This window comes from Emydura macquarii, unplaced genomic scaffold, assembly GCF_026122565.2.
Source record: "Emydura macquarii macquarii isolate MOO-44397 ecotype Brisbane River unplaced genomic scaffold, CSIRO-AGI_Emac_v2 contig_1363, whole genome shotgun sequence".
NCBI lineage: Eukaryota > Metazoa > Chordata > Testudines > Chelidae > Emydura > Emydura macquarii.
The window spans coordinates 16,978,804-16,997,332 of NW_027131500.1; the positions used below are offsets into that span (position 1 = coordinate 16,978,804).

Below are 18,529 nucleotides of genomic sequence, written 5' to 3' on the forward strand. Positions count from 1 at the left end.
CTTTAACTTGCTGATAAGAATACTGTGGGAGATCGTATCAAAAGCTTTACTAAAGTCAAGGTATAACAAGTCCACCGCTTTCCCTACATCCACAGAGTCAGTTATGTCATCATAGAAGGCAATCAGGTTGGTCAAACAGAATGGACCCAAAAAGGTCTTACCACTTTGTGAGAGATCCCTTAGCAAACCCAGACTTGTGAATCAGAAGTAAATTAAAGGAATTAAATTCCGTAAGAAAGTTTTTCATGTATATGTTTTATTTAATGAAACAAGCCACTTAAATTTTTTTAGTTTGAGATCGTAACTGTACTTAAGTTTATGAACACAAGATGGTGCTGCAGACTCTCAGAATTGCCATAGAAGTTAGTTACCAAGAATGTTCTAAGAAAAATATTACTGTATATGTCTTGAACTGGCAACAAAGAGTGCTATGCTTTCACACTTTATTTCTCAATTGTCCCTTATTTTTGTTATCATTCACCCCATTAAAGGACTGGGATTTATTTATTTTTTTAAATAATGAAATATATACAGAACACAGACATATACAAGAAATAATTCAGTCAAAAGGTTTTGGACATGGTCTAAGCCATTTTGTGGTAGTGATCACAAGATAGTAATCACCACCAAAAGGCTCAATATGTGCTTTTTTTAAAATAAAAATGTTCTTAAAGACATGAATGAGTCTTTTCATGGCAAGGAATGCCATTTTTTTTACAAACTTTCAAAATACTGAGTAAAATTGTTTCAGTTTCCTTCTTTTGATGTATTGCTGTCTATTATAAATTCAATTTTCTTAAGACATGATGCATATTAAGATCCACATTATTATTAGTTTTCCACTGTACAAAAATCCAAATGATAAAAACACAATGTCCAGAAAGTTTAGGCTGCAAAAAAAAGGGATGGAAGCCACAGGCTAGTTGAACAAAAATAACTTGCATGATTGAAAATTTCAGCTAAAGATAAGAAACAGTAGATTTTTCAGTATAATCAGGGTTTTGTCACAAAAATTGCCTTATTACAGTTTGCTGTTATTTAAGGTTTTAGGTTAAAACAATTCCTTACAGATTTTTAAGGTCCTGGTACTTCTTAAAAATATCAGCTGAAAGCTTTCTTAGCTGATTCCGTTGAAGGGACCTGTAATAAAAATAAAATTACTCTGTAAATACACTAAGTAGGCCAAATTCATCACCAGCATAACTCCGCCAACTTCATTTTGATCTAATGAATTGCACAATATTTTATTTGGCAGAAATTTTTATAATACGTTAAATATTTCCAGTAAGGTTACCCTATATGCCAGTATGCATACATGTGTGTTTTGAAAACTAAACAGAGAAGGGATTTTTTGTTGTATGCCCTCCTGTCCTGCCTCTATATCATATTAAATCTTTGGAGTCCCTTTAAGTCAAAGGAGTTACACCAGTAAGCACTGTTTCCCCCAAGTCCCTTTCTATAAATAAACTCACATCAGCTGCACATTATACAGCCATTGAAAGATGCAATAAAGAGTTGAAAGAGCTTAAAGGTATGTCTACACTGGAGCAGGCGGGTATAATTTCCAGCTCGAGGAGACATAGCCACACTAGTTCTGATAAAGCTAGCATGCTAAAACAGAAGCGAAGCTGCAGCTGCACAACTGGTGGGAGGCTAGCTGCCTGAATACAAACCTGGTGTCTCAGATGGGAATGTACTCAGGAGGTTATCCCCTCCTACCACTGTGGCCATTCTTCTATTTATGCTTCTATTTATCAGATATGCCTCCTCTAGCTGGAAATCACACCTTCCAGCTCCACCGTAGACATGCCCTAAAAATATCAGCCTTGTGGACTCAGGAGTGAGAACTACGTAGTTGATCAAGAGTCTTCCATAGGGCAATACATAAATTAAAAGTGGAGATCGTGGATCAGCATTGTATTTTTTTGTCTCAGAGGGAAATTAGACTCTTCAGCCTTGAGAAATCTTCAATGTTCCCTTCACTTTTCTACACTTTCACTAACATCCCCACTCAAGTTCTCACATAACAGTTACTATCCTCTGGCCAAAGATGACTGGGAGGGTCTCACTCTGGGTCCTTATCATCACTGCTCCTTTGGTCAGTTTGAAGGATGGCTGTTTTATGACATGAGGCACTTAGGACTGAACCAGACACCTTTGCAGCACTCTGAGGACCTGCTGACCAAGGGAGCCAAGAGACTGGGACTCAGACCCAAGTCTCTTGTATCGCAGAAGACAAGAGTCAACAGCTGGGAATCATAGGGTGAAGCCATTTTAATTACACAGAACATAAAATCCTGTGAGAATAATTTAAAATGTTCTCCCTCTCTCTGTCTCTGCTTGAGCCCTGAGAACTCACTTTTTCACCTACTTTAAACCTATTGTACCTCTCTTAATGATGCATATCATAGCCTCTGTCTTTTCAGTTTAAGATTAATTTGGACTCCCATCACTACACCACTCTTTAACCAGCAGGGAGGGTGATTGTTAAGTGATGTGAAACAGTCCATTCCTTGGGGGTTGAGTGAGCTGTCTCCACAGGCACACTCATTCTCTGCTGACCCTATGAATGAGAGATACAGTAAGTACTAATAATCTAAACTGTGGCTCTAGCACAAAACCACTAGCTTGGCCCTCATTCTGGTTTTTAAACTGAAAAATTAGCAGGAATGGTATTTTTTTCAAGATGTGAATACACTTCCATATATAAAGATAGAATTTAAAGCAGTCTAAAAGAAGAGTTGGCTCTGTCATTGCCTGATCATGGATTGTCATTAATTTGTAAAAAAAAAATTGAGGTCTGGGACAGCTTGTTTAAACAAAATGATAATGCTATGACTTCTATTCAGGAGTAAAATGCAGGGCAATGTTTTACAATACTAGATTGATCAGGACATGAGGGCGAATGAACAATACACACATGGGATGGATTTAAGCAGCAGGCTGCAACTTTATTAATTTAACACAGGGAAGGAATGATATATGGCCACCCCTCATTCTCACATAACAGACTTTGAAGCTATTCCAGTGTGGGGTTACAGGACTCCCACCAAATAACGAATAGCTCAGGGTATACAGGCCCAAGCCTACTTTTAGGACTCGGTTTGCTTCTGAATCCTCTCTGGCTTCCCCTGTGTGAAGGGCGAACAGAAGCTAGTAAGGGTGGACCTCAGTCTACAGAGACTTCAGGTTTCCCTTACTCCTATAGGCACGAGGTCCACTGATGACATTCCAGGTCTCATTTACCCCTGGGAGCTGGCCTTTATCCGCACTGGACACTGGCCGCAAGTTGTGGTGAGCTTAACTGTTAAATTTTCATGTCCTACTGCTTGACCCAACTGTGCCTCCATGGTACTTCTACACAGCCAGTAACAGCCCCTGGCAGCAAGCCTCCAGGCCCTGGTCGACGGACTTGGGCTCATGCTACCATGTTAAAAATAGCTGTATAGACAGCACTTTTAAGTTGTGGCTTGGGCTCGGAAACCCACCCCCTTCCTTAGGCTTCAGAGCCTGAGCTCCAGTCCAAGCTGCAACATTGACACAGCCACTGTTAGTGCTGTAGGGTGAGCCCTGCAAGGCTGAGTCTGTTGACCTGGGCTAGGAGGCTCACTGCCACGGGCTGCATAGACATACCCTAAAATGCTATGAGGAAGGTGAAAAACCCCACCAGACTCCTACCTGTTTGGTCTGAAAAATTCCTTCCTGATACCAAAACGGGCTAATGGGTAGGAGGGCCATTTGGCTTTTGGACCCCCTGCCCAAGTATTTAAATTCTTCTACTAGCAGGAGCAACAGAATTATGAAAAACTTTGAAGAATTTAAATACTTGGGGGGCTTGTGCAAGAATCACATGGCTAGACTTATCCCCCATCCCCAGCCAATGGGAAGGCAGTGGACCTGAGAGAGGGTGGGAAGTCCTACTTGTTGCCACTCTTGCATCCCATACATCCAACTTTCTGGGCATCATGTTATGTCACCTGCAGTCCATTCAAGATCCATCCCCAGTTGATTACATGTGGGATGGGGAGGTATAGCAAAAGCCTAGTGGGTACCAATGTGAAATGCCCTGAATTTGTCAGACAGAAAATTGTTGCCTGGCTGTTTGCACCTGCTACTCTAATTACTGAGTCTAATTACTGATGAGCCCAAAGATGCATCACCACAGAGTCTGATTTGGTGCCTCCACCCTGTTGACAAATGGCAGCATAGCTAAACTATACTGAACTATAGTTCAAAAATCAGAAGATAAAACTCCTAGATTTGAGTTTATTTCCAAACTGAAATGCACATAAAGCCTATCTCCCACAGCACATGCCCCTGTTCCCCACATGTCCATTAAAGGCACCACTGCAAGTAGTTTCATGTCCTGAAAACAGCAAGAAACTTTACAGAAAAATTCCTGGGATCCATAGGGATGTATGATGATGCATTTTGTTTGCCAGGTGGGAAGCACAACTTCAGACTTTGTGTATGTGTGTAAGCCAAGACCCGTGGTCAGGGTTTGATCTCTTTCAAATCTTAAATCTTCCTGTACTGATTTTGAACTGTTGTAATTTCTTTTCTCTTATTTTATGAAGGGATAATCTGTGTTTAAAATTATTTTACTCACAAGATTTGTCAACACAGAATGATATTGTACTTTAAGTTTACACCAGTTTCAGTAGCTATAATTATAAGGGTATAATTAAGAGGTGGTCTGCAGAGTTGATATTCAATGCTGTACAGATCAGGAAGCTGCTTATTCTGCTCTACTTACATCAGAGTTACATTTGAAGAGACTGAAGGGACAGCGCGTAAATTGGCACCATCACAGTCAAGCTCTAGCCCTTGGCACAAACATTCTGCTGGCACAGAATCAATCACTGTATGAAGAGAAGATTGTGGACGTGGCAGAAGGTGGGTTGTGGGATGGGGAGAAAAGAGATAGGGTAGAAAAACGTTATTTAGTATAACAATATGTCAGAGCACATTAAACAGAGTTGGATAATGCTTTAACTTAAGGTTCTCAGGTACACATTTAATTTAGATCTAGTAAGACAGTGATTGATATAAATATAGGTAATTAAAAGACTTCTGAGACTAATACAATAGCAGCACGTTTAGAACACAATTTTGAGTGTGATACTGTGATCGTGGCCCGATGTGGTGGGGATAATTTTTTTTATCTGTTTTGTGACCTATTTCTGTGAAATCCAAAGTCCATGATTTGCAAGACCCTCACCAGATTATTTAGTCTGTATTACATTATCTGGGCTAGACTGGACAGTTCTGTGCAAGGGGATAACAATGAATCCAAGAACATTTCTTTCCCCTTTATTACCCACCCTCAGCCAGGCCTGGGCACAATCTGGGCACAGTTTCTATGCTTTGACCTAGCACCTCCAGCATTGCTAGCTAAGTCTAGGACAGGGAGAAGACAGGTCTCTGGCCCCTCCCCAGATCAGTGAAGAGCATGCTGCATGTTTTCAAGAGTATGGGGGAGATTTTCAATGGCATAAAGAGCGAATAGGTTCCCAACTCTCACTGAAAGTCAGTGAGAGTTGGACATCTAATTGCCACTTTGAAAATCTCCCCTGGTAGCAGCAAGCACATTCTGCCCTCACTCCCAGAGACACGGTGTCTGATGCCAGCACAATGCCTCTTGCTCGTGCCTCTTGGGAGCTCTTACTGGTGCGCTGTTGCCCCCTGCCCATCCACTCCTGAGTGCTGTAAAGTCTTAGACTTTTTTACTTCTTTTTTTGATGTCTGTATAATTTGATATAAACAATATTAAAAGACATATTTTTACTAATAACACATTCAACAGAGGAACCTGAGAAGAAGAAATTAAGGTGGAATCTCAAAAACTGTAGCTAATGATTAACTCAGGAGAAGGATGAAAAATAACAATTGTCCTCTAGACTGACTTCATTTGTTTTCCTAACCCATGTGTGGTGTGAAGATGGTGGTACGAAGTTTAGAAATAGTTCTAAGTTGCTAGTTAGATCATTTGTAACAGAACTTTGATATCTGCCTGATATGCAAATGCATCAGGTTTTGTGAACAAAAGCAGATTGTGGTACATCAAGGACCAGGACCAAAATGTCAGTGGTTGTATTGGTAGGTGTTGGTCCCTGTGCACAAAAAAGTGCACAACTACATGCCCATATTAAAGCACACATATAATTACATGTGTGAACAAGTGGGTATCTAAACACCCACTTACATACATAAATGGAGTAATCATGTGCATGAATATAGACAGGATTGTGCACACAGCATTGAACATGGAGCGCATACATTTAAAAGAATACTGGTTCACAAAATTATATCATTTGCTCTAACAAATGACTGTACGCAATCACAAGATGGGTTAGCTTTTGGTGTTAGGTTTAATGGCACAGTATTGTAGCATGTAATGAAAAGCACTGGATGTAAAAAGCAAAACAAAAATATATACATTGAGAAGATTTAGCAAACTTGTGGAACAAACAGCAGATATATTGTTTCTATATTATTTTAAATTTCACACACACGGCTACATTTTGAAAAATGGAGACTTGACGGACATACTAAAAAATGCAAGCATGTGATGTGTGCAGAACTGTGAAGTCAAATTGGTCCTTGCAAATTGCACATGCTATTTGTCTAGGTAATAGCCTGATTTACATGCAACTGTGCTCACAGAGAGATTCCCCTTTAAAATTTTGGCCCCAGATAAAGAGATTAATGAAACTAAGTTGCAAACACAAAAGAAAGAATATAGTCCCTCACAAGACTGGCCAAACTTTTCCATTTTTTCCAACTCAGACACTAAGGTCTACACTAAGCTGTACAAGCATTTCAGTGTAGACACTATCTAGTCTGATGAGATAAGTTCTCCCAACAGTGTAGGTAATCAACCTCCCCAAAAGGCAGTACCTAGGTCAATGTGGTTAGGTCAGCATAACTATATCACTCAGGGGTGTGGATTTTTCACACCCCTGAGCGATGTTGCTGGGTTGACCTAACTTTCTAGTGTAGACCAGGCCTAACTTTATCTGTGAATGAGAATTGTGAGGTTTTTACTTTTAAGTGAACATACCCACTTTGAATGTAATGTGCATTTAGGAATTTTAATTCAGTTTTACTTAATCTTTCTACAGCAAATTTCACTTCTGGTTATTCAGATAAGCCAGTTTGCAATAAACCACATTTTGATTAAATGAAACAAAAACTGACAGGTAGTATCAAGATGCTTTTTCCTTTTAGTTCCTGTAGTTTGTACCATCAGCTCTTCTTTGCACAGATACAACCCTGATAATTTCTGTTTGTTTTGTTATGTTCTTCTATAACTGTGAGCATTTCCAAAGGATAAGGTATTAGGAGTAGTGATTACTGCATTGAGGAAAGGTGATCAAGCCTCTTGGCGCAGGAATTGAATTGTACAGTTCAGAACCCCTCAATTTATTTTCCAACATTTTCTGGCACAGAAAAAGTTAATAAAAAAAAAAAATTGACGCAATACTTGTGAAAAAGAAAATCATATCTGGTCCTCTTCATTCCTCACGATGTGAAGTTACCTGCTGTACCTCCTTCTGTGGCTATGACGAAAAACTCAATTACTGTGTCTTCTCTTAATCCTAGCCCTGCACAGAGCAGATAGTGGGGGATGAACCTATCTAATACAGCATGACGCCACAGACCAGAACGATGAGTAATATGCTACCTTAGTTTCATGAAGGTAACTCTCACTGAAGTCACTAAGGATTTAGTGCAGAAAGTAGTATCGTAATACAGTAGCAGGACCTCTAGCAATTGGCTGATTTAATCTTTTACTGAAATTATCATAAGAAAATTATGAGTACAACCCAAAAGACCTGATCTAAAATCTTCCAAATTTGAATTTGTTCAAAATCTGGATCTGAATTTTGCATTTTGGTTTCATATTTACCCATAATACTTCATAGCAAATTGCTAATCACAATTATATTAGGGACCTGTATCTGTCTCTTTTCTGGTTCTCTGCAGTATCTGAATGGCTTACAAATTTAAAAAGAGGCACATGGGATCTGGGTTTCTCCCTCTCCCAAGAGGAGGGGATTAAAAAAAAAAAGTATTTACGTATTTATTTTGATGTTTAAATATTGTAGGAAAGCTAGGCTGAAATTTTTTTTTTACATTTTGTTCTGAAAGAGGTGGGGTTCAGATCATTCCAGTTTGTGTACTGGTCTAAGAATTTATATTGCCTTCATCATTGGTGTGTCTGTGATATTTCTAATAAAAGAATTAATTTTTTTTCACAGAGCAACTTTACTGTAGTCTGAGAGTCACTATTAATGGAATTGAAATGTGCATGAATGCATCAAAACTATATGAGATTTTCATTCTGTTTCACTATAGATGGAATTACATTGTCTCTGAATACATTGTAAAAAGATTGCAAAGTACTTCCCTCTGGGAACTAACTAATAATCACATGAATAACCCCTGCTAGTACTTACAGCACTCAGATGTCTTTGCCTCAGAAGCATATGGGGAAGTCATTTCATTGTAATTTGCAAAATATTTATCAAATTGTTGAGACCATCCATTGTTGTCTCCTAATAAGAAATCAGACAAGGCATGTTTAAACAAACTAAAACCAAAACAAAGAAAAATACTTCAAAACATTTCCCACAGGTATGATAGATTGCAGGAGCTTCATTAAAATTTGGTTGTACAATCCTTTGCTTAGATTCTTCATTTTTCTTTCAGTAATATTAACTTTCCGGAATTCACATCCACCAAATTAGCTTAGTAAATTATGGCACAGATGGGGCTAATGGAACCGGCCTAGCTCCAGGCCTCCTGGTGCTTAAAGGGACCGGTTATCCTGTTACAAGCACAGTTGTACTAAGTAAAGACTTTGCACTCAGGAATGCAGTCTCAGAATATTTTTGGGCTTCCTAAAAGTAGCAGTACAACCATAGGCACACTTGGTAAATTAACCACTTAGTTGCATATTTTGAAATATTATTGAAAACCATTTGTTTTGGTGTTAAAATATACAAACAACCCTAACTCCCTGCCTTCTTCTAAGCCAGCAAAGACGCATAGGACCAGATTCTCATCTGCATTAAGGAAGCTGTGTGCCACTCTACTTCTTACAGCCAAACAGGGGATATGCTTTTATCCCATCTGACAGTGTTTGAGAAAATTTTGCCACATGGCAAGCTGCCCACTGTGGAGTGTGTGTGGGTGGAGTGTTTATAGACAATTAAGAGGCAGCTGTGCATGAGTGTAGTGTAATAAAAGAGGAGGGATCCAGTCATAGATAATAAGGAAATGAGATGGGCTCCCCTACACATTACTTTGCATTGATGCAGGCCTGATTTCCTTAGTTTCCTGGTGTCAACTGATTGAAAATACTGGACTTTTGTTATGGCTCTTCTGGTCCTGGTTTTCACTACCAGTGAAGAGGCATGGAAACATTTAAACACAAACAAACAAACAGGAAGAAAAAAGTTAGCCAAACTTTTCTGAACATCAAAAAATTGGTCTGGTTTAGTTTGGGTCAAGATTCGGGACAAAGTATACAAAAACTTTTATTTTAACCAAACTGTTTTGCCCATCATAGACATACATCCTGTTTAGAAAACAATATTTACAGTACAAGTACAAGCACTCAGTCAGATATAACATGTTAGAGATGTAAATCAGTTGGTTGTCATTTAAAGTTTATGTTGTGGTGATGTGATCTTTTCATACACCACTCAGAAAAGGTTCTTCAAGAACTTTCAGCAATGATTAATTATAGTACTGGCCCACTGATTGCAGATGCACTATTTTGGGGAGTGCAGCTCAGATGACATGAGTTTCCTGAGCCAATTCTAAAAGAGGTTCTATTGGCTGTACTTCTGACAAAGTGAGATTGTGAGACAACGGGGTACCAGCACATCTCCCTGTGATGTGGAACACATGAAATGAGTAACTGACGCCTTACCCAGGAACACTGAAAATCTGGGGTCAATTTAGATGGATTTACATTGTGTTGATTACCATTTTTGTACAGGTGCCATAGAAGGCAAATACAGACACTAATCCTGGCAAACTACAGATCTGAATAAATACATATTATGACAAATCCAAGAAAATATCTCCTCTCAATTAAAGATACACAATTAATTGCTTAGAATGGAGCTTACACATGAACTCTGTATACAAGAATTTCTGCTCTTTGAGCCATGGCCTGATGGGTGTCTATGCATAGCTGCTATAGTCATTTAAGGTGTTAGGCAACTGCCTGCAGATCTAAAGGCCTCATGCCAGCAGGTGATTTTGTCTTTGCTGTGGGTCGTAGCAGGGTGTGGGACATGTTCCTTCCTGACATCCATTTCAGTACATTTTGTCCTACTATTAAGAAATGCATCAAGGCATTTCATTGTCAAAGATATCTTTAATATGGTCAAAGTTTCTTGATACTTACACCTTTCTCACTATTTCCCATCATTGGCCCACAATGATAAACTGTAATAATTTGGTGCCTGATCCTGTAGTCTTACCTGCATTGAGTGAAACCCTCACTCCTTTGACTTCAATAGGATTTTTTCATAAAGATTGCAGGATTAGACAAACAGGACTAGATTTTCAGATTATACACATTAAAGCCTGCCCTACATTAGAAAATATGCACTAGTTTAATTAAACTGACTTTAAACCACTCTAGTGGGCAAACACATAATGTAGATGCACTTAAATCAGTTTAACCCTCGCTTAAATCAGATGATCTTAATTCAACAATTTACTGACCAATTTAAGCAAGGGTTAGATAGGTCTGAGTGCATCTTCACTGGGGGTTTGCATCAGTTTAATATTGATTTAAAATCAATTTAATTAAATCAATGCAACTTTTCTAAATCAGACAAGACCTAATTTACAAATGATAAATATCTTCTCAGTAAAAGTACTCCTCTGATAAATCCTGTATAAGCATGATTTCTCTCTTTGATTCATACAGTGACGCCTTTAAACTGTAAAAAATGATCCTGTTTTCTCTTCTGTTATTTGGTATAAATCTATTTACAATTTATGAACTAAATATAGTGTGAAAAAATAAAATAACTTAATACTTGAAAAATATCCTTTAATATAAAAGCTGCTGTTGCTTAAAAGTTCCCCTACTGGTCTGTGAGTGCTCTGAAGATCAAAACAAACATAAGATCCATTGAAGTATGTCATAAATGACTGCGCATTTCTATTAGGTATTAACTGTTATACATCATTATTATTCATAACTTTTTAAAAAAATCACTGGATTTAAAAAAATCAACATAGATCTTAGAATCATAGAAGATTAGGGTTGGAAGGGACCTCAGGAGGTCATCTAGTTCAAACCCCTTCTCAAAGCAGGATCAACCCCAACTAAATCATCCCAGCTTGGGTTTTGTCAAGCTGCACCTTAAAAACCTCTAAGGATGGAAATTCCACCACCTCCCTAGGTAACCATTCCAGTGCTTCACCACCCTCCTAGTGACAAAGGTTTTCCTAATATCCAACCTAGACCTCCCCCACTGCCACTTGAGATCAGTGCTCCTAGTTCTCTCATCTACTACCACTGAGAACATTCTAGCCCCATCCTCCCTGGAACCCCCTTTCAGGTAGTTAAAGGCTGCTATCAAATCCCCCCTCATTCTTCTCTTCTGCATACTAAACAAGCCTAGTTCCCTCAGCCTCTCCTCATAAGTCATGTGCTCCAGCCCCCTAATCATTTTTGTTGCCTTCTTTTGGACTCTTTCCAATATGTCCACATCCTTTCTGTAGTGGGGGGCCCAAAACTGGACATAATACTCCAAATGTGGCTTCACCAGTGCTGAATAGAGGGGAATATTCACTTCCCTCGATGTGCTGGCAATGCTCTTACTAATGCAGCTCAATATGCCGTTAGCCTTCTTGGCAATAAGGGCACACTGTTGACTCATATTCAGCTTCTTGTCCACTGTAACCCCCAGGTCCTTTTCTGCCGAACTGCTGCCTAGTTATTCAGTCCCCCAGTCTGTAGGAGTTTCTGGGATTCTTCTGTCCTAAGTGAAGGACTCTGCATTTGTCCTTGCTGAATCTCATCAGATTTCTTTTGGCCCAATCCTCCAATTTGTCTAGGTCACTCTGTATCCTATCCCTACCCTCTAGTGTATTACCACTTCCCCCAGCTTAGTGTTATCTGCAAACTGGCTGAGGGTGCAAGCCACCCCTGAAGATGTATAACAAAACCAGCCCCAGCACCAGTCGCTGGGGCACTCTGCTTGTTACTGACTGTCTACTAGACATTGAGCCATTGATCACTACCTGCTGAGCACAATGATCTAGCTAGCTTTCTATCCATCTTATAGTCTATTCATCCAACTCATACTTTAACTTGCTGATAAGAATATTGTCAAAAGCTTTGCTAAAGTCAGGTATATCACATCCAACACTTTCCCCACATCCACAGTCATTTCATCATAGATGACATTCAGGTTGGTCAGGTATGACTTGTTTTTGGTGAATCCATGCTGACTGTTCCTGATCACTTTCCTTTCTTCCAAGTGCCTCAAAATGGATTCCTTAAGGACTTGCTCCATAATTTTTCCAGGGACTGAGATGAGGCTGACCAGTCTGTAGTTCCCTGGTTCCTCCTTCTTCCCTTTTTTGAAGATGGGCACTATAGTTGCCTTTTTTCCAATCATCCGGGACATTCCCCAATCTCCATGAGATTTCAAACATAATGGCCAATGGCTCTGCAATCACATCAGCCAACTCCCTAAGCACCCTCGGATGCATTGCATCCTGCCTCATGGACTTGTGTATGTCCAGCCTTTCCAAATAGTCCTGAACCTGTTTTTTCAGCACTGAGGGCTGCTCATCTCCTCCTCATTCTGTGCTGCCCTGTGCAGTAGACTGAGAGCTAACCTTGTCTGTGGAGACAGAGGGAAAAAAAAGCTTTTTTTTCAGCTTTTTTCATATCATCTGTCACTAGGTTGCCTCCCCCATTCTGTAAGGGGCCCACACTTCCCTAATCTTCCTCTTGTTGGTAACATACATGTAGAAACCCTTCTTGTTCCCCTTCACATCCCTTGCTAGCTGCAACTCCAATTGTATTTGACATGGCCAAATTCTGCTGTCCTCTACACCAGTGTTAATCTGGAATTACTTCAGTGTGATTATTCTTGATTTACATAGATGGGAGTCTCAGCAGAATGTGACACAGCTGGTATATGCAGAAAGATTACATAGGAGTTTGATACCCTGATCTTTTGTATAGTGATTGCCACTAAGTATCTCTCAGCTTCCAAATGTTTCTATTTTACTCCATAAACATATATGTAATTTTCCACTCTAATAACAAACATAGCTTCTGAGGCTGGATAATTTCTCAGTCTTAAATCTCTGATTTTAATTTATATTATGATGGGAAAAAATATTGCCAGGGACAAATGTGACACAACTAACAGAACTGAAAAAAATTATTGATTCTTATTTTTGCCTGAACATACAGAAGCAACAAGCTTGTGTGTGATGTGGTGAAGCAGAAACAAAAAAATCATACACATATCTCTATGCCTTATGGAAAATCCAATAGTGTTATATAAAAAATAATAACCTTTGCACAGATGTTTTCAAACATCCTATGCAGGTTTATATCCCTGTTATAGAAATCTACAGGACAGTTTAGAGAATCTATAGAAATTACATCATTCTCTGTTAAATTGTACAGGTTTTCATAAGAATTTCTGCTAGCACTTCTACAGAATTTTATTGGTTTAATCCTATTCAATTTACAGGACCTTTTCATAAGAGATGTAATATGCTGTAAGTCTTATTAAATAGAAAAGGCCTATGAATGGTGCTGAGTGCCTGCTGACCACACTGCTCAGAGCTGGTAAACTAGGCCCACATTTTTAGAAGTGTACATGCAATACACCTGGAAGAGATTTTCAGTGGGACTTGGGTACATTACTCCTTCAGGATCCTTTGAAAATTCCAGTCTATGTCTGCAATCAAATATCTGGTCTGGTGATCTATAGATAGCACTAATGACTGCCATATGTAGGACCTAAATTTGGGAACTGAGGATGGTCCCTCATTTGCATGACTATAAAGTCCAGGAGCATTCTAATAGCAATACAGATAACCATAGAGGAATCACCTTGCATCACTCTCTCTCTCTCCCCCTCTGCTTCCTCTAGTGAGTTATTTAAAATTTAACCTGAGTACTTGTGTTTGTTTCATACTTATGTATGACACCATCATTTAAAGAGAAGAGAGTATACATTGCAAACAATCACTGCCTACCTGCCAAAAAAACATTTTTTGCTAATTTACAAGGAAAGTTGGCCAGTAGTCATATTTCTAAACACTGAGAAGATTGCTATTCTCAATACAGTTCAGGCCACTCAGTTGAAGATAATGACCCTGTTTATGAAAAAAGTATAATTTATATAGTTAAGTTACATTCTTTCTACAGTTGTCTCATACAGCCCAATAAGTGGAGCACTAGGTAGATGAGTAACAGTAGTTCAGTGGTTCCCAACCTGTGGCCCGGGGGCCAAAAGTGTCCTGCAAGGTCATTCAAAATGGCCTGCTGCTCCCCTCCTTCTGGCTGCATACCCTTTTCCATATCCTTAATAATTTTTGTTGCCTTTTGCTGTACCTTTTCCAATTCCAATATATCTTTTTTGAGATGGAGTGACCAGATCTACACACAGTATTCAAGATATGGGCATACCATGGATTTATATAGAGGCAATATGATATTTTCTGGCCTATTATCTCTCCCTTTCCTAATGATTCCCAAAATATTATTAGCTTTTTTTGACTGCTGCTGTACTGATTGCCACATTGTAGTGGTATTCCAGTGAAATCCTGTTTTATTTTAATATTTTAATTCATATAACTTTTAACTTGCACATTAGCTAACCATTAATAATTCATATAAATAAATTAGTTAAATAACCCAATAGATTAAATAAATTCTGTTCTGAACCGCCATTCCTAGATATCAAACTGTTACAGAATTTTCAGGGCCAAGTCTTGTACTTGGAAAACAAGGAGAAAATTTGTTTTTCTGCTGAAAATTGTTTTCATTGCTGGAAAAGCTGACTGAGGAATCATAATGTAGAACAATTTATCAAACTTGTTGTGCTGCCTGCCAACTTGAGTTTTAATTAAACTCATGCACAGCAGGGTGCTGGAATTATTACCACTTTCACACACTTCCTGTGTTTGTTAATAGTTTCACAAGCAGCTCCAAATAAAATACAGCATATAGGTCAAACTGTTCAACATCACTCTTAGCCTTTTAAAAAGGAACTAAAAGCTTCTGAAAACAACTGACAATGGGCAAAATAGTCCAGACCATAAAATATCTTTGGAGTGCTCTATGCTACTGTGTTTTAACATTAGAAAACATGAACGTAAACATTATTAGGGTTCAATCAGCAGGGTCTTGTAGCAATAGGGACATTGAGCTAAATTAATCTCTACTTTCCATTTAAAGGAGTTTTTACACTAGGGATGAATTTGGTTTTATGAATACAGGTATATCAATCAATTACTTCCAGTGTCTGAAACCTAATGCATATTTTACAATTGATGACAAAAATAATAAAAAGTACACTTAAAACACTTCCAAGTTCTAGTACACAGTGCACAAATATTTACAACACATAGCTATTTTTTTTCAGGGTTATTGTTTGGATTCTATTTGTTTATAATTTTTTTAAAGTATAGTTCATTTCCCTTATCATGGAATGCTCCAGCAGAATGAAAATTAGTTTTCACACCAGCCGTCTGGGAGCCTTCAATATTCTAGACAAACTCACTCTGTAATGAATCTTTGGCCATCTAGGAGCAGCATGGCAACTCAAGAGCTTGGTTACAAGTGGGAGCTGAAAAGGACTGTTTACTCTTAGTGTAGGCTAAGAGACATAGATGCAGGTGTCATTATTTGAGCCTAGGTCCCCAAATTAATCATAGGAATGTAAGGGACCGCAAGAGGTTATCTAGTCCAGTCCCCTGCACTTTTGGGAGGACTAAGTATTATCTAGTCTACCCGACAGGTGTTTGTCTAACCTGCTCTTAAAAATCTCCAATGATGGAGATTCCACAACCTCCCTAGGCAATTTATTTCAGTGCTTAAATACCCTGACAGTTAGAAAGTTTTTCCTAATGTCCAACCTAAACCGCTCTTTCTGAAATTTAAGCCTATTGCTTATTGTTCTACTTGAGAGGTTAAAGAGAACAATTTTTCCTCACTCCTCCTTGTAACCACCTTTTATATACTTGAAAACTGTTATCGTGTCCCCTCTCAATCTTCTCTTCTTCAGACTAAACAAACCCAATTTTTTCAAACCTCCCTCATAGGTCATGCTTTTTAGACCTTTAATTATTTTTATTGCTCTGCTCTGGAGTTTCTTCAATTTGTCCACATCTTTCTTGAAATGTGGCACCCAGAGCTGAACACAATACTTCAGTTGAGACATAAGCAGCATGGAATAGAGTGGAAGAATTGTGTCTCATATCTTGCTTACAGCACTCCTGCTAATTCATCCCAGAATGATGTTTGGTTTTTTTGCAACAGTGTTACACGGTTGACTCATGTTTAGCTTGTGATCCACTATGACCCCCAGATCCCTTTCTGCAGAACTCCTTCCTAGGCAATCATTTCCCATTTTGTATGTGTGAAACTGATTGTTCCTTCCTAGGTGGAATACTTTGCATTTATCCATATTAAATTTCATCCTATTTCCTTCAGACCAGTTTTCCAGTTTGTCCAGATCATTTTGAACTTTAATCTTATCCTCCAAAGCACTTTCAACCCCTCCCAGCTTGGTATTGCCCATAAACTTTATTAGTGTACTCTCTATGCCATTATCTAAATCATGATGAAGATACTGAACAGAACCGGAGCCAGAACTGATCCCTGTGGGACCCCACTCAATATGCTCTTCCAGCTTGACTGTGAACCACTGATAACTACTCTCTGGGAACAGTTTTCCAACCAGTTATGTGCCCACCTTATAGTAGCTCCATCTAGGTTGTGTTTCCCTAGTTTGTTTATGAGAAGGTCATGCGAGACAGTATCAAAAGCCATACTAAAGTCAAAATATACCACATCAACTGCTTCCCCCCCATCCATAAGGCTTGTAATGGAGCATTTGAAAAGACAACAGCAAATCCAGTCACCTGGACATTGACATCTATCAGTCAATGACGCAAAGGGAGATGGATTTCCCTGCTTCTCAGGGCTGAGCAACATTCCCCAACTGGAGAACAAAGGATTGGGAAGGAGTGAAGTGGGGGGATAAGAATTCAGTTCTGGAAAGAGTCGGAGCTTTCATCTGGAGTCTGACCAAGGAAGTTGAACAGACAGAATTTGAACAAAGGGATTCACTACAGCTTGGCTGGGCTCTAATGCTCTATGTTATCCTAAGGACTTCCTATGCTGTGTTCCAGTGAACTAATAAGCCTGACTACACTGTTTGAGCATCTCTCATTGGCAAAAGCTTGATGAGGTGCATTAATCTATGAAGTACCAGTGTCTATCAGGAGTCAGCCTCAGTTGGATTCACTGCACTGAGCTCATAGGGTGAAGCAGGAGAACTGATGGCCCATCTAAGGAAGAATGAAGCTGCATGGTTTACGCTGGGCCTGGAGGAAGAGTAAGATTCCTAGCAAGTCTGGTACATTGAAGGGTTTCCTCCTCAAGACTGTTCCAAAGCTGGGGGCATAGCACTGATCCTGTGGATCGGTGATAGAATGGAGCTAGATACTACTCCTGGCGGGGTGTAAGAATGCTATAGTGACCTTGGAAAACCATAAAAGGAAATATCTGAGTTGTGTCTGGGTCTCAGGCTAGTCAATGATGCTTTGTTTCTTCAAATTTCAAGCCATGTTACTTTTAGAATTAAGTTTAATTGAAAAAAAACCCCAAAACCCACAATCCAAAATATTCAGTTTAAAAGACACACAATGTCAGCTTATTGCTTTTATGCAATTCACACATTACTAAATGGACTGCTGGGGATGTTTCCTATTAGCATAGGTGGCTCAATAGGTCAAGCAGTTTAAAGACAATGCATTAAGACCTACGTTCAATTCCTGAAAAAAGTCAGATTTAAAAAAAAAGGTTTAGTGGTCTGACCTCCATTTGTGCAAGTCATGCATTTAGCAGTCCTTGCTCAGCCCAGTACTACACTGACATGCAAAATGCTTGCATTGCACCTGCCTGTGAAATATCCAGCTGAAGGCAGCATTATTTATCCTTTATTTGGATGACTAAGATATGTGATCATATATTATTTTTTAAATGTAATTGGTATCATTCCCCCATAAGAGGAGAGATGCAAGTAACTGGAAGAGGCTCATAATGTGCCAGTGTAGTGGAGAAGAGCTTTTGTGTAAAGCTGGCTGGAGACTGATGATTCTTTTCACAAAGTCTTTTGAGATTTTTAAACATTGCTTCAAGAAGAAGAAAAACAATCCTTTTAAAAGCTGTTGAGAAATAGAAATGTAATGGAATGTCTGTCTTTAATTTAAAAATGTCAGGTTTTCC

General features: G+C 38.9%; 1 protein-coding gene across 3 annotated transcripts in view; it reads right to left on the reverse strand.

Moving 5' to 3' along the window:
• RXFP1 (relaxin family peptide receptor 1) overlaps positions 1 to 18,529 on the reverse strand; it is a 73,727-nt gene that overhangs the window by 24,808 nt on the left and 30,390 nt on the right. For all 3 annotated transcript variants that reach the window (XM_067551821.1, XM_067551823.1, XM_067551822.1), the window contains exons 3-5: positions 8,463 to 8,561; positions 4,757 to 4,862; positions 1,069 to 1,140 (exon numbers count right to left, since the gene is read on the reverse strand). In XM_067551821.1, coding sequence (XP_067407922.1) covers positions 1,069 to 1,140; positions 4,757 to 4,862; positions 8,463 to 8,561 — 277 coding nt within the window. The remainder of the gene's footprint in view (positions 1 to 1,068; positions 1,141 to 4,756; positions 4,863 to 8,462; positions 8,562 to 18,529) is intronic.